This window comes from Equus quagga, chromosome 1 (assembly GCF_021613505.1).
Source record: "Equus quagga isolate Etosha38 chromosome 1, UCLA_HA_Equagga_1.0, whole genome shotgun sequence".
NCBI lineage: Eukaryota > Metazoa > Chordata > Mammalia > Perissodactyla > Equidae > Equus > Equus quagga.
Genome location: NC_060267.1, coordinates 124,748,341 through 124,776,221, shown reverse-complemented (window position 1 = coordinate 124,776,221; position 27,881 = coordinate 124,748,341). Strand labels below are relative to the sequence as shown.

General features: G+C 41.7%; 1 protein-coding gene across 1 annotated transcript in view; it reads left to right on the top strand.

Annotated features, from left to right (window-relative positions):
* The first annotated feature begins 2,406 nt into the window (after window positions 1-2,406).
* SYNPR (synaptoporin) overlaps window positions 2,407-27,881 on the top strand; it is a 287,178-nt gene continuing 261,703 nt past the window's right edge. Inside the window, exons 1-2 of the mRNA XM_046644722.1 lie at window positions 2,407-2,533; window positions 2,646-2,711. Coding sequence (XP_046500678.1) covers window positions 2,516-2,533; window positions 2,646-2,711 — 84 coding nt within the window. The 5' untranslated portion in view covers window positions 2,407-2,515. The remainder of the gene's footprint in view (window positions 2,534-2,645; window positions 2,712-27,881) is intronic.

The window sequence follows — 27,881 nt, the reverse complement described above, 5'->3', positions numbered from 1 at the left end:
AGGCTGTCAGAGTAGCCTCTGTGTAATACATTGTATTCAGCATGGTAGAGGAAATAAGCAAATAGAAAATCATTGTAGGAGGAGTTCTCAAAGCTTCTGGCCAGTTGGGGGCTGGCCCCTTGGCCTACTGGTTGGGTTCGGCGCACTCTGCTTCAGTGGCCCAGGTTCAGCTCCCAGGTGCAGACCTACACCACTCAGTGGCAGCCATCCTGTGGCAGCGACCCACATACAAAATAGAGGAAGATTGCCACAGATGTTAGTTCAGGGGGAATCTTCCTCAGTGAAAAAACCAAAACCAAACAAACAAAAAATTTCTGCCCAGAAATGCACACATCACCTCTGCCCACATTTCATTGGCCAAAGAAAGTAACGTGGCAACTCCTGAGTTCAGACCGGAATGACATGTGTGGGAGGGGCACTGTAGAGAATGGCAGGATAGCACTACAATGGACCACACCTCTAATGTGGACCTCTGGGCTTCCGTAGAAGTGTGAGCAGTGAAAAATGTAACATACATGTGGAGAGATTATGATGTGCTGGACTCTGCTCTAGATACGTTATCTACAAAATCTCTGAGTTCTCATAACAACCAGCTAAGGTAGATACTGTTGGCTCCATTTTACAGATTAAAAAAACAAAAACAAAAAACTGATGTCTTTAAGAGACTAAGTAACTTCACACATACGAATATATATAAAAATTGCAGGGCACACACTAAGTAGTTGACGATGTTAGTTCTCTCCCCCTCCTCTTGTAGTTGCATAACGGCTTATTTTTGAAACCACGGTTTCCAATTGTTTTAGACTCGATCTGCATGTAGGAAGAGCAGTAGGAACAAAACCGGCTGACTGCAGATGGTGCAACTAGCCCTTTGGAGCTCTTACTCACTAAATTTCTAGTTTTTCTTTGACAAAATCCATGGGCAGGGGGCATCTACACTGGACGCTTTCCTTCTTACCCAGTTTGGGCCTACCGCTTCCCCCTCCCAGACTCCAGACTATTCATTTCCATCTCTCTCCCTCACGCCTAAATATTAGTTACCTCCCCCTTCCACACACTCGCAAACGTACAGGCAAACTCCAAACCTTTTTGGCAAATCTTTGTAGTAAACAGATGGGCTCTCCGTGTTGCCGGGAGACCACTCATACACGGAATCCAGTCCACAGGGAGTGAGAAGGAAGAGGCCAGACCAGCTCCAGGGTGTAGTGGCTAAGAGTTCTGACTCTTCTTTTTTCCATGACTCTTCTTTTGAATTCAACTCTGGCTTCATTATCTGCTAGCTGTACAACCTGAGTACTTGCCTTCCATGGCCCTCAATTTCCTCATCTCTACAAAGAGAATAACAGAACAATTAACCCATGAGGTTTGCGAATATTGAATGAAATAATGTTTACAAAGCCCTTAAAAGTCACAAGGTCTGACTCAGAAAGATCTCATTTTTTGTTGCTGTTGTTATTTATCATTTTCAGCAAGGTTAGCTGACTAAGGAACAAGAGCATGAGTTTTGGAGGGCAAGGCTCAGTCCTGTTTATGATAATTCCAGCAGCTTCGTTTGAAGGTTGTATCTTAGGCACAGGATCTCAGTAGAAACAGCATGAGTTTTAAAGGAACTTGAATTTCAATCCCTGTTTAGCTCCTCCAAAGCTGTGTTGCTTTGACTAATTCAGCCTCACTAAGTCTATTTTCTACATGTAAAATGGGCATAATCATTTGCTCCTGACTTCACACAGTGTCCGTAAGGATTACCTGCCTGGCACGTTGTCCCATGTTAAGATTAATTTGTTTTTCCCTCTCCCCTCTAAACCAGTTCCCTCTGCCTCGATCTTCTGCTGACCCCGGGGGAAGGAGCAGTGTTTATCCTGTTCTTTGATGTGTCCCAGCACCTGGCACTGCCTGGCCACACGGAGGAAGTTGGATGAAGTCTTAGGGGAATGAACAGTCAACAGTCTTTCTTTAGTGGTCAGAACTCACACACCTTTCCATGTAAGGTGTGGGTGCCTTTCTCTTACCTAGAACCCCCTTCTTCAGGCAGGGAACTGACTTGCTGATGGTGTCAGTCTGCTTTCCCCAACCAACAGCCCCAAAGTTTGCCCGGAGCCCGAGGGCACCGGGCGCGCGCGGCTGAGCCTGCACCAATGTCTGTTGGTTCTGCCTCGCCCACCTCCTCGCCCTCCCCTCTGGAGCTCGCAGCTGGCCAATGGCAGCCTTCCCCCGGCTGCTTGGCTTTCTCCCCTCTCTGGCTGCCTCTCCCCCACCCCAGCTCTTCCCTCCTCACCCCTCGGCCGGCTCTGCTTGCTTCCCGGGCGCGCAGGCTTCGCGGAGCACACAGCAGACCCGAACGTTCGCGAGCCAGCACGGGGCATCCCGCTCTCCCAGGCACCCTGCCCGCTCCGCGCTGCTCCTGGGCCTCGCTCCTCCCGAAAGGGGGCTTCTGGCCCTGAGGACGAGACGGTGGTGTCCCCCGAACTTCATTTACAGGGAACCGGTGGGTAGGAAGAGCGAGCGAGCGCGAGCTATGGACCCTGTGAGCCAGGTAGGACACGACGGGGCAGGGCGGCTGGTCCTGGGGTCCCCGCGGCTCCGAGAGCGCTCCCAGGCCCTGGCTCACGCTTTCTCTTTCTCTCTCTTGTCTCCTTCGCCCAAAGCTGGCCTCAGCAGGCACCTTCCGGGCGCTGAAGGAGCCCCTTGCCTTCCTGCGAGCCCTGGAATTGGTGAGTAGCGGTGTGCGTGCGGGGAGGGGACCAAGGCGGCGATCATCAGGTGAGGAGAGCACGGGCGGGGTGCTCCCTGCTCGGTGGACGAATTTTTGCAAGCGCCGGGACTAGGTGTCATCTCATCTCATCGCTTGCAAACGCGCAGGGGCTGTTGAAAGGAGCCTCCTGGGCAGACGGGGAGGGGAGCAGATGGAGGAGCTGCCGCGAGGTACGGGCTCCTCACCTGGGCTTCTGCGGGGTGAAGGCTTGAGCAGAGGGGCTGAGCGTCGTCACTCGGAGGACTTGACCAGGCTCGGAAAGTTGGTCAGCAGGGAGACAGCTCTTCTCCTGGCCTGGGATGCTTGGAAGCACTGTGGCCAACTCCTCTTGGGAGCTCCAGTGAGAGAGATGCTGCGGGGCTATGAAAGCTGTTGGGCTAGGGAGAAGGACCCCATCCTTCCATGTTATAGTTTCTCTACTCTAGCCACTCCTCGAGGGCTCTTCTGATTTTTTCCCAGAAGAGCCGCCCCCCTTTCCAGCCTTCTTTGTGTGGCTTTACGAAGTTGGATTACTCTTCTGTTTTGTCTCCTTAAAAAACACACCCTGACAGTCCTATAGCAACTTGTCTATTGACAGAGGAGTGAGGCACAGAGGCAGCTATTCAGGGGACCACGGAGCGGTGTTAGTGTTGTTGGCTTGGATGATGGTTATTCAGAGTGAAATCTGTGGGTCACACGTTCCCTCTTGCTAGGAGCTCTGAAAGGCAAGCAGACCTATCTGAACAGAAAGTTCAAAGCCCGTCATGTAGCATTAATCACAGGCCCTACCACTGATGAGCTGGGAAATTACATAAGAGTGTGCTCGGTCCTCCCCGGTCTTCATTCCCCGGGCTAGTATCTGGCTTTGGCTACACTGCTGTGATGCGTGTTTACATGGATGACCTACAGGATAATTACATCGGCCTTGCTTGTAGACCTGCATAAAAATGCAGGAATGTATCATTTTGACATAAATCAAGACAGCATTGGGAAGGCTTGAACTAGTGGGTCTGGGTTGGCTACTCCACAACTGTTTTTCTTCCCAGTCGAGTTAAACAAAGCAAGCAGTGCTCACAGGCCAGGAAACTTTCCCTTGGTTTTCTTGGAATTCTGTCCACATTCGTTCATTCCTTCAGCCATTCAATAAACATTCCCTGTGAAAGAGTATTGTTATTTTTTAAATCAAAATAGTAACTCTAACTGCCTTCCCCACTGGTTCCATTGCCAAGCCACTGTCTCTCGAAACCATATTCAAAGACCTGACATCATTTCTGACATAATCTCTTATTCTCTCACCTTGTGGCTTATCTGAAACATTAGTTTTGGATTCTTTGCAGTCCTGTTGCGACATTGTTTCATACCACTAGTCACCATACAGCCTCTAATGGTGTATTTCAAAGTGTGGTAAACTTGAATGGATTTGTTTAAAATGCAGATTTCCAGACTTATAATCAAAATATTGGGAAGAGGGGTGCCCAGGAATCTGCATTTTAAGCAAGCTCCCTGGATAGTTCTTTGCACCTTAAAGTTGGAGAACCACCATCCTAAGCTACACAGCCTCTCCAAAACTCAAAAGCACTTTTCGCCTTACAGCTCTTCCTATTTCTGTTCATACTCTATGGAACGCCCTCATGTCCCACGCCTAGAAAGGATGTTTGTCTTTTAACCTCACCTTAGACATGACCTCCTCAGTGAAGATTTCGATCATGTTTGCTTCTTTTCTCCACTCCAAACTGGATGATTCATCCCATTCTTTGGACTTCAATTACAGTTATTCATTCATTCATTCATGAGAATTTATCACACTGTGTTATAGTTGTTTTTTTCTTTGTGTGTTGGGGGAGGGGAATAGCAGAAAATTTGTTACGTTTCAAATATTTACAGTCCTTCTCTCTCTTCTGGGCCTCTCAGGATCTACAGAGGAAGGACTTTTGCTTGTAAATCAGTTATTAGCCTCTCATTTGTGGAAGAGAACCTGAATAATGCGCCCAAAAAACCTTAAAAAGGCAGTTAAGTTAGTTGACGTACATTTTAAAAGAGCTAAGGTAAAGAGATGAGAGCAGGGAGAGAGAAAAAGGTTATCACTGAGAAAGTTTCACACGGTGGGGGGAGGGAGGGAAAGCGAACACAGAACACATTTTATGTGCGTGCAGTGGCTGGAACAACTGCTGGAGGTATCTTTTTCTGTAGCAGATATTGACAGCGAGAGGGACTGTCATCTCTGAGATGGCAGGAAATTTGTTCTGTTTGTCTGCGTTCCCCACTAGTGCCTTTCACAGTGCTTGGTAAACAGTAAGTCATCAGCAGAAAGAGTAAATCGATAATGACAGAAACACTAGTTTCTCTTGCTTTGTGATTGAGCAGCTTTAAAGTTGTTGGTCTGTAAAGTCTTTAAACTACAATCTTTTTTTTTGGTATTTATGCTGTAGAAATAAAAGTGTATGTAAAGATATATGTTGAAGGATATGTACTGCAACATCATTTGCAGAGGAAAGAACTAGAAACACTAAGACCATTAATAGGAAAATGGCCAAAGTATGATACATGCATGTTGTGAAATATTATACTGCCATTAAAAAGAATGAGTTAAATCAATATGCATTGACCTGGAGGTCAATATATGTAATCATATTTGATAAAATTAAGTGAGAAAAATGAGTTTCATTGTTAGTATTTGATAAAATTATTAAATGGAAACAAGTGATTTTTGTTCTTCTAATCAATGTGTGAAAAATTTATTCAATCAGATTTCAAAATAATGTATAAAATACAATACTATTTTTGTAAAAATAAAAAAAGAAGACATAGTTTTGTGTGAGTGGGTGTGAGTGTGTATAATTTATACAAGCATAGAGTAAAGGACAGGTGTATACCACTCAACTGTTAAAATTGATTTTTTTCCAATGGGTGTAATTTGAGTTGCAGTGGGAGAGAGAAGAGAGAGGAAAGGAAAGCTGTGGTAAGCAGGAAGAATCGGAGGCGTATCACTTGTCCACGGTTGTAACACATGAGTAATTCTTAAAAATAACTCGTATTTTAAATGATTTCCTATGGATTGATCATATTAAGTGGTATTACTTCTAAAGACATCCTCCACATTTGGATTGATAGCCTTAGGGAGAAAATGCACTTTATTTGTGTGTTCTCCACCTAGGAAGGGCTCATGGAAACAGCAGATTTAAAGTCTAAATAACATATAAAAGTCAAACCTTCAGGGAAAAGCTGTAGCCAATTTCAAAGATGTTGAGGCAAAACTCCCAAATCCTTAATCTCTGCTTAAATGAAGTCAAGGGACTTTTCACTACCTTTCAGGTCAAAACAGAAATTCACTCTGACTCTGGTGGTCTGTTTTATTTACTCCCTGATGATAAAATAGGTCCAGCAAATCTTTTAAATCATTTTGAAATGGCTTTATATATATGTAAAATTTACCCCATTTCTCAGACTTACTCTGAAAAATTAAGTTGTTTTAGTCCTGCCTTCCACTGATCATTCTTATTTTGCCACTTCAGTACTTTGCCAGTAGGACTTTGGTCTGCTATTTTTTTTTTTCCTTTTTTAAAAATTTGTTAGCACATTCTTTCTTCTCTCTACTTTGTCCAAGGCTCTGGATTTGCGATGTGGATTTATGTGTAATGGAATACGAAGACTTCAACACGTCCACATTGTTTAGGACTAGAATTGGTGCAGATGTAAGGGCATCAAAAGGACTTCAACTCCCCAAAATGATATTTGCTTGGTTGGCACAGTCCTCCAACACAATGCTGCAGGTCCAGATTCTGTCCCTATAGAATTAACTTCTGGGTCACCTTGCCTGATTCCTCTAATCCTTATTCTTTGACGTCCATCTCCAATTTTGCTATGCCATTTCTGCTACAACCCCTGGACTTCACATCTCCATTCTGCCATTTCTTTCTGCCTTCCCGAAGGAGGCCAGCTAAACCGGAGATGCAAGGTGTCTAAAATATGAAGTACAGATGTACTTGATTTAAATGAAGGCAGCTGCTTTACATAATCTTCATTCCTGAATCGACATTCTGAGCTATGTTATCCAAGCAAACATCATGCTGCTTGCTTGAAATTGATAGCGTTTATAATCATGTCGTTGATAATAATAAAATGAAACATGTTATCATGTCGTGTATCATATCATATCATATAAATAGCCACCATTTGAAACCCCTAATTAGGGAAGTATCTAGTTTTGTCATGCAGGCTTCACATGAGGCACTATATTTCAGTGTTTTCGTGCGTCATCGTGTTGAATCTGTATGGCTCTCACATTCCCGTTTCACCATGAGGCTCAGGAATGTTAACTAACTCATCAAGGATAAAATTGTAGGAAATAGCAAAGCCAAGATCTGAGCAGTCTCACTGCAAAACTGTATGCTCTTAAATGCTACATTTTCTGCTTCCTTCAATGTGGCTGGCACCTGCTGTACCTTTTCCCTAATCCTCAAAGAAACTTTAAAAGGCAGATGCTATCCTACTTTGCAGTGTTTATCTCACCCACTAAGATATATATTTGAGGCTTTTTCTGGAAATGCCAAGGAGTGTTTGTATTTAGAAATGAATTTGACACAAATCAATTGTCTTTTACATTCAGTTTTATTTTCTTTTGGCTATTAATTACCAAGGTAGAGTAGATTCTAATTAAAAAATCAGTATCTTTTAACTTAAAATATGCAGAAAAAGACTTATAAAGCCAACAGTTTAATCTTATTTTATAGTCTTTTTTCTATTTTCTTAAAAAAATCTGTGTGCATGAGTCAGATAACTCTTTTTGCTAAGTATAAACAATTCTAAGATACAACTTATTTAAACTGTGAGCAGCAATCTGCCATTGAGAGTCTTATGTAATTTCAAAGCTATATTAATGTGGATTTAATTATAACTTTCCAGCCTCTGAATTAGTGACAAAAATCATGTGCAAATGGAATATGAATCAATAAATACACTTCCATAAAAGAGCAACTCCCCAGTGTGCTAATGGATTCATCACTTAAGGCTTTCCTGAGTTTATTAAGACAATTGGCGTTTGGTCCCACAAGACAGAAAAGAAGAGAAAAATATTTCCTACGAACCCCAGTTTTATTCTTCAGTAGCTTAGTGGTTTGGGGCAAGTTATTTGACTTCACTAGACTTCATTTTTCTCATCTATAAATTGGGACTGATAATAGTTCCTAATTCAGAGAGTTGCTGTAATGAGTAAATGACTTAATCCAAGTAAACCACCTTGCATGGTGCCTGGGCTATAATTGTTCAACAAATGATTATGAAGGTGATGATGATGATGATGATGATGATGATGTTGATGATACTGATGATGATGATTCAGGTGATTCTGATGTTGATGAAAAAGGAGAAAGTAGAAATCCCTCAGAGGGTAATCTAGAACATTATGGCAACTGCTTGCAAGTGAGAGTCTTGGCAAAATTCTGAAGTAGAAAATCTATGTTCACATTTGCATGTACCTCTTATGAGCTGTCTACCCCTACATCATGCTGCCATGGTTATTTTTGTTATAGCATGACTGCCTCTCCAGAGGCTTGCTCCTTGCAATATTTGCATTTCAAAGAGCATTCCAGACAGGCAAGTGTTGAACCTACAGGAAAATATCTAATGGAAGAATTGCAGGCACTTGTTTCCTGGGAATTTTTGTTGAGTTGTGTGGGGAGAATTTTCCTGATCTTTCTCAAATCATAACCACAGAACATTGCTTATGCTTGAAAAAATTACAGTGTATCCAACTGAGTTCTCCAGGGTATGGATGAAGGTCCTCATAGGGTCAACCACAGGCACTAGCCATACCCTCATACCCAGGTGCACCTGGACCTTGGGAGTCTCCCAGATAGGAGAAGGGAAGGACCATGGACTTGTGCTCAGGTAGAGGCATCAGCCTTAGTTCTCTGTTCCCCAGAGGGTTCACATCTCTCCTTGATCCAGCTAAGAAAAAATGTTAGTAGAAAAAAATACTAGAAAGTCTCTAAGGAATGTGTATACAGAACCATGACCTTCCTTCGAGTTGTCATCTTCTGCAGGCATGTATTTAACCTGGGCTGTGTTTGTAATTATCCTTGTTCATTCTATTAGCTTAGCCTTCCTTTGAGAGCCTCAGTTTATTCACCTGAATAGTGGGGACAATATCCCTTGCCTACTTTCCCACAGTGTTGAAAGTTTTAAGTGAGATCAAGCATGTAAAAGCATTATGTAAACTATAAATAGGAAAAGATAATTGTGATCATGATATAGCAATGATAAAGAAATGCTTTTTACCAATCCATGTGCCACTGGACAGTGTAAGATAATTGCCTTAGAAAGTAAGGTGAGGTGTGAAGTGTAAGTGCCTGATCTCTGCTCCTTGAGGGGCTGAGTGCTTCCCAACCGCTGTCCACCCTCTAGCGTCTGCCCCAGTCTGTTTGGTCTCTTTGGAACCTACAAGAAAGAAGGATGCTGCCAGTGGAAACGGACACATCATCAAAATCGGGGGAGCTTTACCCTCACTCCTTTTAGCTCTCATTTTAGTGCCACTGAGTCGATTTTGACTCCTAGCAACCCTGTGTACAACAAAGCAGAACCCTGTCTGGTCTTTTTGTACCATCCTCTCACCTTCCAGTGCTGTGTCAGGCAATGCTCTGCTCCTGTTCATAGGGTTTTAATGGCCAATTTTTTCACAAGTGGGAGGCAGGTCCTTCTTTCCAGTCAGTCTTAGTCTGGAAACTCTACTGAGACTTGCCCACTGTGGGTGATCCTGCTGGAATTTGAAATACTAGTGGCATAGCTTCCAGCGTCACAGCAACACACAACTGCCACAGTTTGATGACCGACTGACGTCAGATGAGTGGTGGGGTTCCCTCACCGGGAAACGAACCTCGACTGTGGCAGTGAGAACGCCAAATCTTAACCCCTAGACCACCAGGGCTGGCTTTTACCTCTCATACTGAAAGCCAATTTTGTCCTCTGTACACATTTCCACTTCTTAGTTTGGGGGGCCTGGTGATGGTTTCTTGCTGGTCTGATGGACTTTTGCACATGTTTGGAACACTCTGCTTAGAAAACTCTCCCTCTCTTTTTCAGGCCAACTCCTTTTAGCTGGCAAATTCCTTTTGTGCCCTCAGGTGTCAGCTTAGATGTCACTTTTTGGGGCAGGACCTACCTACACAGGATGAAGTCAGCCTCCTTATGTGTCCCAGAGCACACTCCTCAACAACTGGTTTACATTTTACCTCTTCTGTCAGACTAAACACTCGGTGAGGGCAGGGGTATTGTTTATCTCGTTCATCAGTACGTGCTAAGTATCTAAGTATTTGACACATAGTAGGAACAACTCCAGGGACATTCACAAATCTCACCAAAGCATAAACAGTGCAGATGCTTAGTAAGTATTGCTTGAAGGAAGTCAGGGAAGAAGGGAGGGAGGAAAGAGTATAAGGAATGAGTAAATGAATCTTTGAGTACACACTGGATATGGTGTAAATTCCCCTTCATGATCTCTGTTGTGAAGAGGAACTGTAAAGACTCCTAGAGAAACAATTGTTTAGCTGTTAGGGCTGGTTGTGGAGGAGAGTCAGTCACATAGGCTGACTCAACTGTCAAGAAAAGAGGGCACTTGTAGGCACACCCACTGCACAATGAGAGAGAAGAACTCTTACAGAAATAAAAGTGAGCGGACTGAGACAGGCCCAGGCCTCATGTCTTGGGTTCAAAGCAATGCTTAGCAAGAGTGCCGCCATTGTTGTGTCTTGGCTGCTGTCCTGCTTGCCGTGGTTGTGAGTTCCCTTTCTGCTTCTCATTTAGCTTATTCTTCCCATTATTCCAATCTCATTCCTAAGAGAAGGAAGATGATTAGCTCAGCTAATAATTTTTTCAGTTTGGACACAACTATCAGCCCCAGGCCACATCAGGCTATGGATTGGCTGCCTCTGGGTCCAGTGCCCATTGCCAGTCCTGTCACTTGTGCCCTGAATAAAGAAGATCATGAGATTCAGAACATGACCCCCTGGACTGTTCTTTCAACTGGAGCAGTGGGAGGGACAGTTCTTCAAGTCATGGGCATGTTAGGCACAGTGACAAGGCTACATGCCTGGTGGAAAAATAAGTGATTTTTTCAGCAGGACTTCTTCCATTAGGGTAGCTCCCGCAGTTTTCTCGAGGAGATGTTCCATCTTTGAGACTTGGGCAGCAGCGTCCTGGGGATCCTCTCTGATGGAGGGATGGTCTGGTGGATTCACACTGATGATGGTATCTGAGTGGGTACCTTTGGCCCTTCAGACACGGGGTTCTGCTAGCTTGTGCCGTCTTGTTCATCAGTTGAAAAGCCTCTTCCTGAAAGGAATGCTGGGGTTTTGCCATGGATGAGACAGCCCATTGGCAAAGGAAAACGCATTTCCCCAACTGCATATGCTTCAGCATTGTTCATGCACTCATAAGTTAATTCAACTGGGGCCCGTAAAGTTAGAAGACTACATTACTTAGTACATTAATTGTTTTTTGTATTTATTAATGTGGTAGAAGACAGAAAAACACTAATGTGCATACTTTTTGCTTTCAATTTAATACCCTTATCCAAATTAAATTTTTTGTACTGAATATTTACTCATGAAAGAGCATTAGCTTGCCTGGCGCTGTTTATTTGAGGAAGGGGAAGCAAGGAATTGGTTGACGAGCAAGAGTCACTATGAAACAACTGGAAGGCAGCGTGGGGCTGGAATGAGCCTTGTGCTCGAACCCTGCCTCTTCTTTCCAGCCATGGGCCACTGAGCAGACTGCATACTCGTGCTGATCCTTGGGGTCTGCGGCCATCAAAGGAAGATCGTGAGTCCTGTGTTTTGGTTGCTGTGAGGGTGAGGTAAGACAGTGCTTGTAAAGCCCTCAGCAGCCTGGATCTACTAAGGCTCCCTAAGTGTAACTAAGGAAAAGCTTGTTAAAGATGTTGATTGTCTTATCTATAAACACAGTTAAGCATTCCTAATATTTCTAGCACAGTATAAACATAAACTTTGCTCGATATATTATTGCCGTATCATTTTTTCTTTCTATTGATGTCTCTCCATTGGGAGAAGATTGACTGTGAGACGATCATAAAATACACACAAATAGCATTGACACTGATACATAGGACAAGCACTTTGCTAAGTGCTATACATGTATTATTTCATTTAATCTCACAGTTACCTTTGAAGGATCAAACAATAAGCCCCTTTTATAGGTGAAGAAACCCAGGCCTGGAGAAATTGAACTACTTGCCTAAAGTCAAACAGCCAGTGTGTGATAGAGCCAGGATTTGATCCCAGGCAATAGCATGTCAGACTCCTTGATCATCATCATTTTTCTGCATTGCTTCCCATTAATAGTGACCACTCATTACCCCTGGGTCTAGAAGTTAAACGATTCCCCAATGAAAGCAGCAGGAACAATATATATATAATTCTTTCTTAAAGTAATGTCCTCTCATTCCTAATTCAGTTGTCTTTCTACTATCTCATGCTGCCAGAGCACAAAGCAAAATTAAATGTCCGCATAATGGCTAGGGATGTCTAGACCTCCTCAGGGACCTTTTTACTTCTCAAAAATAGTCCTATTCCATGAGGAAATTTTACTGACCTTGTGTATCTTTCCTATCAAAATCTTTATTCACTGATCCATTGTATAAAGAAATTCAAGTTAAGGAACATATTGCTAAAACATGCCTATAAACAGCTCTGTAGAATTCTCTGGATCTGGATCCAGGAAAGGATCTGGATATTTACCAAGATAATGAACACTTAAATTCCTTTCAGACGCCTGATAAATTGCTCAAGTCAAACAAATTCCATCATGGATGCAAGAGGAGTAAATGAATTTTGTCTGCCCATTGTGTGAGAGCTGCCATTCTTCAGGTTTATTATTCTGAAGGATTTGTGTGCCAAATAAGGAGACATACCCCCTATGGTTTTAACAAGAAGTGCTCACACATCCATCTGGTCTACCATGAGACTGCCTGGCTGTGCGTTCATGCCCTTAATTCACCTGATGGTTTTGCCCGCACCCGATAGACAGTTGGCATTCCCCTTGCGATCTTTCCTGAAGCTGCTCTCCAGAACTGAGAAGCAAGAAGGGTTAGGTTGGAAGAAAGAGTGATACCAGAAAGTTACTAGGCACAAATCTGTGATCTGAGCGAAGAGTGCAGATCCTGGGAGATATTTAACTGGAAGAGCGGGTGGCTGGATGAGCGGGGATTATGATTGTGCCTTAGAGTGTGCTGGCCTTAGAACCACAAGCGTGGGTTCGACCATAGACCTTGGGTGTGTTCATGCAAAAATCACCCTCAATGAGCCTCAAGTTCCTAGGGGTTTTACCTATGTCAAAGATGCGTTTAAATGATAAAAATGAATTAATGGCTGAAAAACTTTGGACGAATCCCCTCATCCCCCAGTCTCTCAACTTCTTAAATTATAAAATGGGGATGACATCCATAACAGAGAGCTGTGGGATAAAATGAGCTAACGTGTATGAAGTTCCCCTCAGGGGCTCTCTGAATCGAGAACACTACAGCTGAGGTCTCTGGGGAATCTCTCCTGTAGGAGCAGCTTCGTCTACAGCTGCACTTCTTTGGGGGGGGGGACATATTTTCATGTTTCATAATCATTTATTAGAGTTTATATGTGAACTTTTGTTGTCAGAATCACATGGCAGATTCTATTTATGAAGCAACTGAAAGCAAAGCATGATTATTACATGTCTTTGAAATTTATTTTAAAAGACATGTGCTTCATTGGTTTCAAAAAGCAAAGAATATGTGTGAAATTGTTAGTGGCATTAAACTCTAGCTATTCTGGGGGAAAAGACTTTTTACTAGCAACAGTAGGTAGCATGTTTACTAGCAACAGTAGGTAAATTTGAAGTGTAAATATTATACTTTCTCTCTCTTTTTTATTATCTTAAATTGTTGGCTGATTTTTATTTTCTTTTTAATTCCTGGCTTTATTCATTACATTTCCCTCATTTGGTAATAGAAAGAATACTTGGGTTTGACTGTTTGCTCCACCACTGACAAGCTGTGTGACCTTGGACATGTTACTTAACCTCTCTGGGCTTTTCATATTTATAAGAGGAAAAATAATAATAACTAGTGGGCAGACTCATGTTCATTAGATAAAATAATGTTTAGGAAGAGTGATGGCACATAGCAAGCATTCAATACATGTTTATTTCCTTTCCTTCTTTCCCACAAAATATGTTTTACTGCCAATGTGTGAAAAGAATAAATGGGAAAATTCACAAGAGTCTTTGTTTCTCTAGATATTCCTAGATGTTTTCTTTTCCTCTCTCTCTCTCTCTCTCACACACACACACACGCACACACACATTCTTTGTACTAAAGGCCATAAAGAGCAGCTCTACATAATCCAAATGTATTCGAGTGGGACAGTAAAATTTGGCAGGTGTGGTTGGCAAGGAAAAAATGATTAGACTAGATTGTCAAGTCCCAGATCAGTGTCCAAGACACATTGGAGCCCCAGGCTGTCTCTAGGCTTTTGCAAGGTGACCATGAATTTGTGAAGCTGTTTTCTGAAAGAAATAATATGCTTCTTTATTTGAAAAAAGAACAAAGCCCCTGTAAATAGTGAGTTCGCTATAATGGCTGTAAATTAGTGAGCTCGCGCCGTGTGCCAGGCTGTACTATGTCACTTCTACCTACATTATGGACGCAATTTCATTCATACCTTACAACGACCTTATGAGGGCCTCTTGCCCAAAGTTACGTGCAAAGCTGATAAGAAAGTGATCAAGGCAGGATGTCAAGCCATGTCTGTCTGACCCGCTGCTTTGCCCACGCCTGTGATGATCCGAACATACTGAGTTTATTTGCATTTGGGAGTGAATTTTGTTGACATGGTATTTAGAGCCATTTTATGCATAAGTAATATGCTCATTAATTTAAAATCACAAAAACCTAAGCAAAAATTAGTAAATAAAAATTAGTAGTAAATAAAAACAGTGCCCTTCTACTGAGATATCTAAGGTTAATGTTTTGAAAAAACATATTTTTCAGACGTTTCTATGTTCATGTACCTTTTTTCCTACAAAGATCACCTGTTAGATGGCAAGGGCTGCCACAACAAAGTACCACGAACTGAGTGTCTTAAACACCACAAACTTAGTGTCTGATTGTTCTGGGTGCTAGGAGGCCGCGATCAACACGTGGGCAGGGTGGGTTCTTTCCGAGGGCCGTGGGGGAGATCCTGTTCCACGCCGCTGCGGTGGGTTTCTGGCAATCTTTGCTGTTGGTTGGCTTGTGGATGATACATTGCCCCAATTTCTGCCTCTGCCTTCCCCTGTGTCCTCCCTGTATGTGTCTGCGTCCAAATGTCCCCCTTTTTATGTGACGCCAGTCGTATTAGGCTAGGGCCCGCACAGCAGCAGTACAACTTCATTGTAACTAATTCCGTTGGCAAAGACGCTATTCCCAAATCAGGTTGCGTTCCGGGGTGCTGGGAGTAAGGACTTGGACCTATGAATCTTGGGGGGACACAACTCAACCATAACAAATGGGTTCTTAGAAGAAGCACTATTTTGTCAGCTGCTTTGTTCTCCTTAATATATTATGAGTGTATTTCTGTGCCACTGGCTAAAATATCTTTCTCTGTAATTTTGATGGCTATATATTATTACACTCTATGCCTGTCCCGGAAATTATTTAACTAATCTCTAATTTAAGTAGTTTCAAATATATGTTATATTATTATTATTATTATTTTAATATTGGCACCTGAGCTAACAACTATTGCAATCTTCTTCTTTTATTTTTCCTGCTTTTTCTTCCCAAATCCCCTCAGTACATAGTTGTATATTTTAGTTGTGGGTCCTTCCAGTTGTGGCATGTGCAATGCCGCCTCAGCATGGCCTGATGAGTGGTGCCATGTCCGCGCCCAGGATCTGAACTGGCAAAACCTTGGGCCGCAGAAGCGCAGCGCACGAACTTACCCGCTTGGCCATGGGGCCTGCCTTATATTATTTCTAAAAGAACCCCTCTTTAAAGATAAATGGTTTCTGTGCCTCTATTATTACTTAGTTTCTACATGTAGAGTCACTGGCTCAAAACGTTATCGCTTTTTAGAGTATTTGAAACAATTGCCAACTTGCCCTCCAATGAGGTGGTACAATGTGGGCATTAGCAGTTAAATATTTTTTCAGTTTCACAGATGAAAATGAAATCTTGGTTGAATTTGTGCTTCTTTAATTTTGCAATGAGATTGCCTATTTTTCATAAGATTGTTTATATTCTTACTTTCATTTGGAAGTATTTTAATGAACAGAATGGATTTGTAAAGCAATAGTCAGAGCTGCCAAACTCGTGACGCCGTTCACGTGGACTTTTATATAAGCTGCTGCCTCGATCTTTCCAGGTCATCGTCCTACTCCACCATTTGGAAAATATTTAGATTTCTGTACTCTGACTTGGGTGGAGAGGCAAATACTAAGTCTTCTTTCTTCTGAGTCATTATATAAGAATAGATTTACGTAATTTTTAGAAGGCCAAAGATAATTTCTGTTGTTGTAAATCTTTTATAATAAAAAGAATTTTATAATATCAATTTACCATTCTAATTGCATTTTATTTATAATATTATATATTAAACTTATTTATCATAAATAAGTAACTTATTGTTTTACTTTCAATGATACTCATATATGTTGATCATATTCAGTTCTTTCTGAAATGTGAAGCTTGTGCCTGTGTGTGTAGTGACACATTGACACAGATTTATACCACGACTACTTCTGGTTTGAGGCACTTGGCCCTTTACTAATTCTTTTGAGGGAAAGGCAGAGTGGATGGACTGTTACTGCACCGTCTGAGGAATCCTAGAGCGTATCTAGCTCGTGATTATAGAACACCCTATCAGTAAAATAAATTTAGCAGCTACCTGATGCCAAGGGCATTTTCTCTCTTTCTTGGATCACTTTCCTGACCACACTTGCTATTAACAGAGGTAACATTATGGACACACTCTGCCTTTGCCTCACATATGGCTATTTTGGGCCACCTCAGCCTCTCTGTGAATTAAGTAACAGTTGTTAACATTCATTGCATACATACTGAGCTCCAGGCCCTGTGCTAAGTGCTTTCTACAGGTTATGCCATTTAACTCTAACAACTGTCTTGGAATGTATGCATTGTTATTTCTCCCCTCTTTAGGCAAGGGATCCGAGGCTTAGAAAAATAAATAATGTTTAATAGAAGAGCTGAGGTTTGAACCCAGGTCTTCTGTGCTTTAAAAAGACTCTGTTTCACTTAGCAGTTGTAGAGGAAGAAAAGTTCTGATTCTCTCCCAGAGACCAGATCTCTGTGGGAAGACCCACCCTGGCTAATAGGCCTGCCATCTACAGCCCTAAGTGAACCAAGGTTAAGCCTGAGGGACAAGCCCAACCATTTAGCGGGACAGCTGGTACCTATCAGAGAAAAACCCAAGGGGGTGATTTGGCTGAACCTACTTTTTTGTCTCAACCTGAAATTCTTAAGTTCCCTTTGCAGTCAAAGCCAAGTAGTTTTTTTAAAAAGTTTCTTCTTATTAGTCCACTTGATAAAACAGCAAATGAAAGGATGATTCAATTTGATTCTAATTGATCTTATTTTATTTGTATAAATCAGAACCACAGCTGCCTGGGCAAATGGTGGAAAATGCTTAGAAAGGGCCATAGGACTGGATGCTCTCTGCCTTTTCTGTTTATCAGTCATTTCTCTGCTACCGTTTAACCCACCCCCATCTGCTTGTGAAAATGCAAAGATGCTCGAGCTTGTAAATCTTTTGTTTTGTTGATCTCTTTTGGGAGATCCATTCTCAGTTTCCTGTCTCATGTTGCTTAGCCGGCCTTTGAAGAACCCAGGTAACATGCCCAAGCCCATCTAGCTGGTAAATGTTGGAGTGAGAATGCCAACCAGGTCTGCTGGAGGCCAGGCAGATAATGCATGAGGAAGCAGGAAGCAGGCCGCCATAAGAGGCAACACTGTTGACAAGAGGTGTTGGCACACTGGAACATGGATTTCTGCCTGTAGGAGCAGCTGCTTCAGCTCCAGCCAATTATTAATTGTTGCTGAGCAGAAACGTAGGCCCAATGCGTCCAGATATTTTCACGTTTCTTGAGAAAACAGAAATAAGGATTTTGGTGCTAATCTTGGGAGATTTTAGGTTGGAAACATCTTCCTTTTGTCAAACGTTATGAGGCGCATGCTTTGTAGAATAAACAAATCATGGCTGAATTCTGGGTATGGCCCACAGTCTCCAGCCTGTTCCCACTGTATCACAGTCCTGGCACCCTGGGGCTTTGTCTCTGTGCCCAAGGACCTGGCCCAGTTCTTCTTGCACAGGAGCTTCTTAGGAGCCTTTTGTCTGATGGATGCATGGGAAATTTGGTGTCCAGAAATTAACCCTAACTTGGTTTTTGAAATGATGGAATTAGTGAATGCAAAGATCTCTTTTGCCTTCCTTCAGATAAAATAAAATTATTTTTCTAGGTATCTAGGAAGCATAAAAATATAGGGACTATGTCTTGGGCCCAAACCTTAATGGGAATGGAGGCAATGGCTTATGTTAGCAATGAGGGCTATGTTAGTAATACAGCTCCGGTACCACATAACGCATTGAGAAGAACCGAATTTCTCAATCAACAAGTGTAATCTCAAAGAATTCTGTCTATAAAAAGTGCAATGTAATTATTTGTAGTTTAAAGAATCAATGAATGAAGGAATCCCAATGGAGGAGGATTCTGAATATTTATTCAGAGGAGAGCATTCTCCAACAGAACATTCTGCAATCATGGACATGTTCTGTATCTTCACTGCCCGATACAGTAGTCACTAGCCACATGTGGCTATTGATCATCTGAAATTGAGGAATTGACTTTTTAATTTTATTTATTTTTAATTAATGTAAATTTAAATAACTAGTGGTTGCTGTATTGGACAGCACAAGTGCGGAGAACTAACCCATCCACCTGGTTTGCAAGGGGAGCGTGCTAACCTTCAGCAATAACTGAGCTAGAGACTGGCTACTATGTGGGGGAGTGTCTTCATTGTGAAGTGCCTGTTCTTTAAAACTTTCATTTTTACATTTATTGTTCAACACACCTCATACAGTGCTGGTGACGAAGTGTTTGTCAAGCCAACTTCTAGAAATTTATTAGACCCTGAATTTTCCGAACCTTACTGGTTCTTTAGTTTATGCTTTTTATGCATTTTATGTATTTTCAGATGTTTATGAGTTTTATACATTTGTACATCAATTTTATGTATTGGGATAAAAAGATGAAACAAATTAATAACCTTTTCTATTTGATATGAAGCAAGATGACAGGTGTTAAAGTATGCACCAGGGGCTGGCCTGGTGGCGCAGTGGTTAAGTTCACACGTTCCACTTCTCAGCGGCCCAGGGTTCGCTGGTTTGGATCACAGGTTCAGACATGGCACCACTTGGCAAAGCCATGCTGTGGTAGGTGTCCCACATATAAAGTAGAGGAAGATGGGCACAGATGTTAGCTCAGGGCCAGTCTTCCTCAGCAAAAATAGGACGTTTGGCAGTAGTTAGCTCAAGGCTAATCTTCCTCAAAAGAAAAAAAAGTTTGCACCAGTTTGTTAGCACAGAAATACCCTATAATGATGGTTATGATTTTTTGGTGAGGATGTGCATTTTATCTGGGAAGCAGATTAGAAGCTACAAAGATTGCTCAATGTTATGTGATGCAGAGAAATTAAACAGTTTCTTTGAGGTTTAGTTAGCAAGAAATCATGCTGAGGCATTTATTTGTTCTATGGTTAGCAAGGTAATCTGGTATCATTTTGACAGTGACCATATGAACAGAACCATTAGCATGCAAATGGACATGTAAGAGGCATCAGAGAATGATAATCAGATTAAAGAGAGCAATAGTGGTACAGATGCCTCACGACTGTGGTGTCAGCCACGTGAAGGAGACCTAGGAACGTGCAATTCCATGTGTATCACGTAACTTGCCCCGTTTCAGTCACCCGTAGATGGTACGGAATTTTACAGATGGCCTAAGTGGCCTGGTTATGCAATGTCTTAACTTGGATTCCCCTGAGAGCAAAATCTAAGTCAAAGGTAGCATCTATGTGGGTAATTTATTGGGAAGTGATCTCAGGAAGCAGGAATGAGGCATCAGGGCATGCAGTGCTTCTCAGAACTATTCACCTTGGTGACAAAAGGGTGAAACAGTAACCTTTTGGCTCCCATCCCCCATTAGTCAGTGGTGGCCTCATGGAAGTTAACTCCTGTCTTAGTTTGGGTTCCCCAAAGCAGACTCTGAGATAAGGATTACAGTTTATTTTTATTTTTTCATTTTTTTGTGTGAGGAAGATGGGCCCTGAGCCAATATCTGTTGCTAATCTCCCTCTTTTTGCTTGAGGAAGATGTTGCTGAGCTAACGTCTGTGCCAATCCTCCTCTATTTTCTATGTGGGACACCGCCACAGCATGGCTTGATGAGCGGTGTATAGGTCCACACCTGAGATCCGAACCTGCAAACCCTGGGCCGCTAAAGTGGAGCATGCAAACTTAACCACTACACCACCAGGCCAGCCCCAACTGGAGTTTATTTTGAAGATAATCCCAGAAAACACTGGTAAGGGAGTGGAGAAGAGAGACAGGGGACTGAAGTAAGGCAATAGACAGTACATTATTTAAAATATTACCACTCTTGGCAACTGCAGGTTAATCTCCCTGGGAGACTCTAGAGACCAGCGTAGAGCACACATTGGCTGTAATTGTGTCACCAAGCTACTTCTATGTGCAAAAGAAGCTGGGAAAAGTAGTTTTATTTTTTCTTTCTGCTTTTTCTCCCCAAATCCCCCCAGTGCATAGTTGTATATTCTAGTTGTGGGTCCTTCTAGTTGTGGCATGTGGGACGCTGCCTCAACGTGGCCTGACGAACGGTGCCATGTCCGCACCAGGATCCGAACCAGCGAAACCCTGGGCCACCGTAGCGGAGTGTATGAACTTAACCACTCGGCTACAGGGCCAGCTCAAGGGAAAGGTAATTTTTAGTTGATACGTCCAACAAAATTGTTATTAAGAAAGAGGGAGAGAGTGGATCTTGGGGAGAGAGTTACTAGTCTCTGACACAAATACACAATAGATATTCTTCAAATAGGTGCTGTATTCGCCCTTTTGCTTTGTCTGAGCTTATATTAAAAAAAAAAAAGAATCCATCCTGATTCTTCAGTATATCAAAGATCGTTAAGTAGAAATCATTTGGTTGCATGGAACAGCAACCCACTCAAATTGGCTTAGGAAAAAAAAGTAGGATAGGAAGGAATCAGAGTTACCTAAAGGTAAGAAGTTAAGCCAGGCTTCATGAAGGAGAGGGAAAGGAGATCTGGGAGCCAGAAAATCAGTGAAGAATTTTTCTGTACCATCTTGCTAGGTCCTTGCTATACTGCTCTTTGCTTCTCATTATGTCTTTGCTCCATTTCTCTGAATTTTACTATAAATATCTTGCTCTGCTTTTTTGTATTCAAGGAAAACAATATCTGCCCCAAGCTGGATTCTAACCACACAGTTCAAGTGTCCAACACTGTTGTTCTTGGCACAAATTCTCAACAGAAGGGAAGTGGCTGACTCAGCCTCACCTATGGCATGGTGCAGCCAGGGTCCTATGGCCAGATTTGGGGAGAGGGGCAGCACCACGTCATATAGAGTCTAGTTAGTCTTCGGGGTAGGGAGATTCTCCAAGAAGGGGCAATGGGTGGGGAGAAAATGGTTGCTATTTCTACCTCGCTGATATGAACTTTTTCCAAGTATGAGAAAATGCGAAGTTTATAAGAAAGCAGAGTCCCAGGCAGTGGTAATCAAAGCTGAATCACAAACTCCCAGGAGATTGATGGTAGGAGTTTCACAATAATTGAGAAGCTAGCACAAACAAGGTATCTCTGTGGGTGGTGACAATCATTTAGAGGTTGGGGATACTGATCTTCAGACTATCTCCTGTGCAGCAGGGTGCGGAACTTCCATGTTTTGAATGTGGCATCATTGAACTCATTAATCATTAGAGGTGCTTGGTATGAAAATTAGGAGCAAACGATGGGCGTCCTTGATTGCAGAATTGGGGTATGTTTTTCACTTGTGGTGCTCAAGAGTGATTTGGATATGTTTTGATAACTGTTCCAGGTTTCCCTGCCAGTTTCAGGAGAACTCTTCACAGAAGAGCTGGGAGGGGTACAAAGATGGGGAGAGGGAAAAGGACGGAATATGATTCGCCTCCAAACAATGCCTTGCAAATTGTACTTTGGCAATTGACATTTTATAAAACTTGTTCTCAGAGCCCCCTTTTAAAATCTACTGTGTTCTGAGTTATGAGTGTGAATTCTAGAAGGTATATTGCATGTATCTATCTATCTGTCTGTCCTTCCATCTGTCTGTCCATCCATCCATCCATCCATCCATCCATCCATTTATATCTATCTATCTATCTATCTATCTATCTATCTATCTATCTATGTCTATCTTCATTCTAAGGTAGTGTCAGCATGGGACCGCTGACTCAAATGTTTTGGTTAAATAAATGTGGCATGGTGTTGGTATTAACCAGCCTGGTGCCAACCTTCAAATATGCTTTAAGGATAAAGTAATTATGTTGAACTTTGTTGGTACCTGTCCAGATCCCTTTACCAGGCTAGTGAACAGCCCTCTCCCGGTCCCTCAGCTGTTGTGAATGTTGGTTTCTAACAAGTCAGAGCTGCCCATTCTCTAGAGAATTGCCTTTGACTGAATGGGAGCCACCTCACCCAGGAACTTATACTCTGCCCCAGGGAGAAACCTATAGCCAGTAACAGTCTAGTACTGGGGTACACAAGGCTGGTTCCCCTGCCTCAAGGTGGGACCACCTCTGGTACAATTCCCACTTTAGAGCACCTGGTGGGGTCAGGCTGAAGCTAGTCTCCAGCTGACACCATATCCTTGCTCAGCTCCTTCTACCGCTCTCTCTGCCTTCCCTCTCTTTCCTTTCCTGGAGAGCACTCCCCAGCAAATCAAGAGCTCTAGACTCTCTATTTCAGGCTTTGCCTTGGAAACCTGATCAAAGATAGGAATGTTACTGTAGTTAGACCTCATTTTGAAAAGAGCATAGAGGCAAAGAAAGCTGTGGAGGTTTCTGTTTCTGTGAAATAGTTCTATTAAATGCAGTGAATGTTGATTTAGTGAAAAGACAACAGGATTTGAAAACTCAGGCTTGATCTTTGTTCCCCCACCTGACCTTAAACAAGTCACTTTCTGAGCTTCAGCTCCCTCATTGGAAAAATGGCAATACTAATCTTTCCTTCATCATCTATTAGTCATATGGTGTTTGTAGACACAGCTTTTCTTTTCAGTGGTGTTACTGTGACAAGCTGGAGAAATAAATCTGGATATTTAGATAACGTTTTGGATGACCTTTAGTTATGAAATGTGCTTAACGCAGTACCTAATATAGAGTGTGCCCTTGGAAAGTGTGAATTTTGAGCAGTTATTTTTCAGTATTTATACTTAAAAAGACACACATTTGTAACTATTGACTAACTTAAAAGACAGCTCAAGCCGTAGAACAAAATCTAGAAAAGGCTCCATTACAAGGATTTCGCTATTTTTTTAAGTTGGATTGGTATAGAAAAAGTGGGTGGAGGGCATTGTTTACCGGCTCATGTTGAGTCTGAGGCATATACCAACATTCATTATTTTTGAAATTTATTTTTGTACTGAAGTGTATGAACAAGCAAAATTTCTTACAGTATTCCTTTACCAAAGTAAATGATTTTCTGTCCCGAGGCTGTGATATGAATCTTCTGAAAATGACATATTACAATTTATACAACTCTTCCAAGTTTACTGCAGCAGGCTTGTGCTTAAATACATGTGATTTAATAAGGAGTGTAGGACTATTTTAGAAAATTCTCTATAGAAGCTTAGCAGTAACTAGCAGGTGGATGCTTATGACATTAATTTGTGTCACTTCTTGACACTTCTGGATTCTGTAAAGTTCCCATCTTGTCTTCTCCAGCCCAAAAAGATTCCACTGCTCACCTGTTGTCTAATGAATTAAATTTCACTCTAATATTGAATGTTACCATAAGCTTCACTGGAATGTGTGCTGCATGAGCATGAGCTTGTCTGTCAACTTCACCTCTACACTTCCATTACCTAGAGCTACGCCTGTTTCATGGTGTGGGCACCCAAATATTTCCTAAATGGATGGATATATGAATAAATAAATTAGTCATTTTCCCACCTGGAACATCATTTCTCATCAACATCCCTTGTTTCATCATTTCCTCCCCTGTTGAAATTTTGCCTGTTCTTCTAGAACCATCTCAGATTCCCAGATTGTTCCTTTACTTATTTGAACTTTCATAAAAGAAATTGCTTCCTCTGCTTTGGGAGACTCCTGGTTCCCCCGTCTGCCCTAGGGAGTTAGGCTAGTGTTCCTCAAGATAAACTAGGCTTTGCCATGGGAATCTGTTCCTGTTATCTTTCAAACAGATAAGTAGGAAGGAAACACAACTTTTTAGAGCATTTCCTTCCTGCAAGACAATACATAAGGGGCTTCATGTCTCCTCACCACTCCCTGTAAGGTTGCTATTATTTTATAGATTAGGAAACTGAGTTTTGGAAATACCATTAGGTCCAAAGTCACGTAGCTAATGATTTGTAGGTATAGGATTTAAATCTTAGTAGACCTAACGCCAGGTTCATTATGCTCTCCTCTATACCACTTTATTTCAATGGTCTTCAGATAATCTAGACATATGATATATTACATTCTTCAGTAAAAGAGGATTTTTTTTAATCAACATTTCTAATGTGTTTATTTTTGTTATTGAAATAAACCATCAATAATATTCAACAATCACATTGGATAGAGGTGCATAATTTATCCTATTTTCTTCAAATGTTTGTTTGTTTAAAAATAATCTTTGGCTTTTTTCTAGATACAAATGTAATGGATAGTCATCATCATAAACTTAGAAATTAACGGTGAGAACAGTAAAGAATTCACTTTCAAAAACGTGTATTTTCAGAAGTGAAGATCATTAGTGATAAAAATTTGCAAAGGATTCACAAAGAAATACTGGCCTTGGAAATATTCTGCCCTATAATTCTGAACTCAGAAAAAAAAATGTGAGAATAAAATGCTCTGTATGACCTTATCACTTCTAAACATCAGTGCTATTTTTGTGGTGCCCTGCATGCGAGTATCCTTTTCAAGCAGGGTGATATAGGGAAGGAGGTCTGATTTGTTCATCAAAAGACCCTGATCTGGGTCCTTACTCTGCCACTTACTAAGAAATCCTGGGCGAACCACTTCCGTATATGAACTTCAGGGTGTTCAAATGTAAATGAAGACGTTAATACCTGCTTAGCCCACTCCCCAGATTTTGGCAAGCAAATAGTATGTGAGCCATGTGTGTGAGCACGCCCCCGAAACAATAACTTATTCTATCTACAGAAGGCAATTTATCTTATGCGGTCTGACAGATTCATGTTCAAGTTTGAGATCAGTTACTTCCAAATGTGGAAAACTTTTTTAATCTTGTCCGTAAAATTGGGACAGACATGCTTACCTCATGCATTTTTTGTGACCCTGAAATTTTAAAACGTGTGTATACTTAGAAGAAGGCTGACTCGGTAAACACTCAGCAAAGGCTAGCTACTCTGAAGAGTTATGAAAAGCATTGAATGTGGACTTTAGCTTTTTCTACTCTCCCTTTTTAGAAAAATTCATTATCACTTCACAGACATCATCTTTAAACTCTATTAGAAATTTTTAGTGAGGTTTTTAAAGAAGCCACATCGTAGGTTGGTGTTACCTAGTCTTCTCCCATAAAGCCGGATGGTCTTTTGAGTTTTACCAAGAGAAAGCTGAGGTACCTGGAGACATTGGCCATCATGATCTATTGTGAGGGTTAAGGGCCATAGGGTCCACAGCCCAATGAAATCTCACGTAGTTAATGAAACCCTCCTAGTGGGTAATTCTGGGCAGCTGAGAAACAAAAATATACTGTTGTCATGGGCTGTAAAACTGATCCAACAGAAAAACCTGCTCCAGCTTTACCTTGAAACATCACATGAATTCTCCAAAGAGTACTTTTGGCTTTTCTTTGCTCCTTTTCTTATTCTAGGACTGTTCAAAAAAGCTACTCATTCCACCGTTAGTGATAACATTTAAATGGCAAATTTTCTTGGAGGAAGTAACAGCTGGGTTAATTTTATATTGTGTTGTAAATGGCTGCTAGCAGATCCTTTCTGCAAGTGAGTTCTCTTATAGGGTAAAGCATTTGGGAATTAAGGGGAGAGAAAAAGGTATGATCAGTGTCAGTCCGGCTGCCCAAACAGTAAGACCTTCAATCACCTTGAGGATCAAGTGAGCAAGAAAAACAAGTGTATGTGTGTATGTGTGTGTGTGTGCGCGTGTGTGTGTGAAAGAAATTTTGAATTGCTGGTCATTTGGATGTAGCTTTTCTCTTTAAACAGTATCAGAATTGCTAAGAGCAAAGGAAAGATCAGGCCAGAGAAGTGGCATAACTTAACAGGAATTGATCCTCTAAATTGCAGGCATGCTGCAACCTTTCATTCCTTGTTAAAAGATTTGTCTTCCTCTCAGAGCCTCCCAGTTGGAATTCTATGATTTAAAAATATCACAAGTGAGAATCGTATGAATGACTCATGCAAAATACTCAACATTTTCTTCCTCTTGGGACTATAAGTATCATAATCTTCCCCCCCCCCTTTTTTTTTCCCAATAGAAACATCTTGTGTGTCTCACTGGAAGAAAAGGAGAGGATTTGTAATGAAAGATTGGCCTTTCTGGAATTCCAGTTAAATTTATGTTATTTAATTTTATTAATTAACGTTATTTAATATTAAATGTATAATTGTATTGTGTGGTGATGATTCAAATCAGTGTCTTAGTTAATATGATTGCGTGTGATCATTTTTATTAAATGCTGTTTGTGAAGACTGGTGTCATGATTATAAAATGTTGCGCAAGTTAAGAATCAGACGGATCTTGATTTCAGTCCTGATCCTGTCACATTACCTGTGCCAACAGGAAAAGTTAAATTCTTCTTGAGCTTCAGTTTCCAAACCTATATAGTGAGTCCAGTTTGGGAATGTACTAGCTAGACTCCAAGATGGTTCCCAATGACCCCCACCTCCTGGTATTAACATCGTTGTGTAGACCCCTCCCACACTGCACTGAGTTGGTCCACCCAGTGGAGAGACCCATGAGGCAGGAAACTGAAGCCTCCAGCCAACAGCCAGGAAGGATATGAGGCCTGCCAACAGCTACATGAATCATCTTGAAAGTGTATTCTCCAGCCAGAGTTGAGCCTTGAGATGACTGTAGCCCTACCTGACAGTTTGACTGCAAAGTCGTGAGATACCCTGAGCCAGAATCATCCAGCTAAGCTCTCCTGGGTTCCTGACCTTCAGAAATTACATGAAATAGCAAATGTTAAGCGACTAATTTTTGAGCTAATTTGTTACACATCAATTGCCAATCAATATGCATTATGACAGGAAAAAGAATATTCCTTATACTCTAAACAATTGAAAGCTTATTGAATATTTAAGTAGTGAGTATATGAGATATATGTTTTAGATTTTTTTCTTACATAAACCCTATGTTTTCTGTCAGTTTTCAAACTGTGATTAATAATCACCTGAAGAACTTGTTTAAACACATATATCTGGGCCTCACCACCAGAAATTCTGATTTAGTAAATCACGGGTAGGGCCTAGGCATCTTTATTTTTTAATTTTTTTTTCTTTGTGAGGAAGATTGTCCCTGAGCTGACATCTGTTGCCAATCTTCCTCCGTCTTACATGTGGGACGCCACCACAGCATGGCTCAATGGGCTGTTTGTAGGTCTGCCTCTGGGATCCAAACCCATGAACCCTGGGCCACTGAAGTGGAGTGAACTTAAACACTATGCCACTGGGCCACCCCCTAGGCATCTTTATTTTTAACAAGCATCCTAGGTGTTTGAGATGCATGGCACCCACCCACACACCACCTCTCAGGAACTCTGCCCTTCTCAAACTGAGCTGTTAGATACTCTCAGAATCAGCTCCAGCCCTTCTTGCATATCCTAGGATGACAACTCATCCTAGTTTGTCATG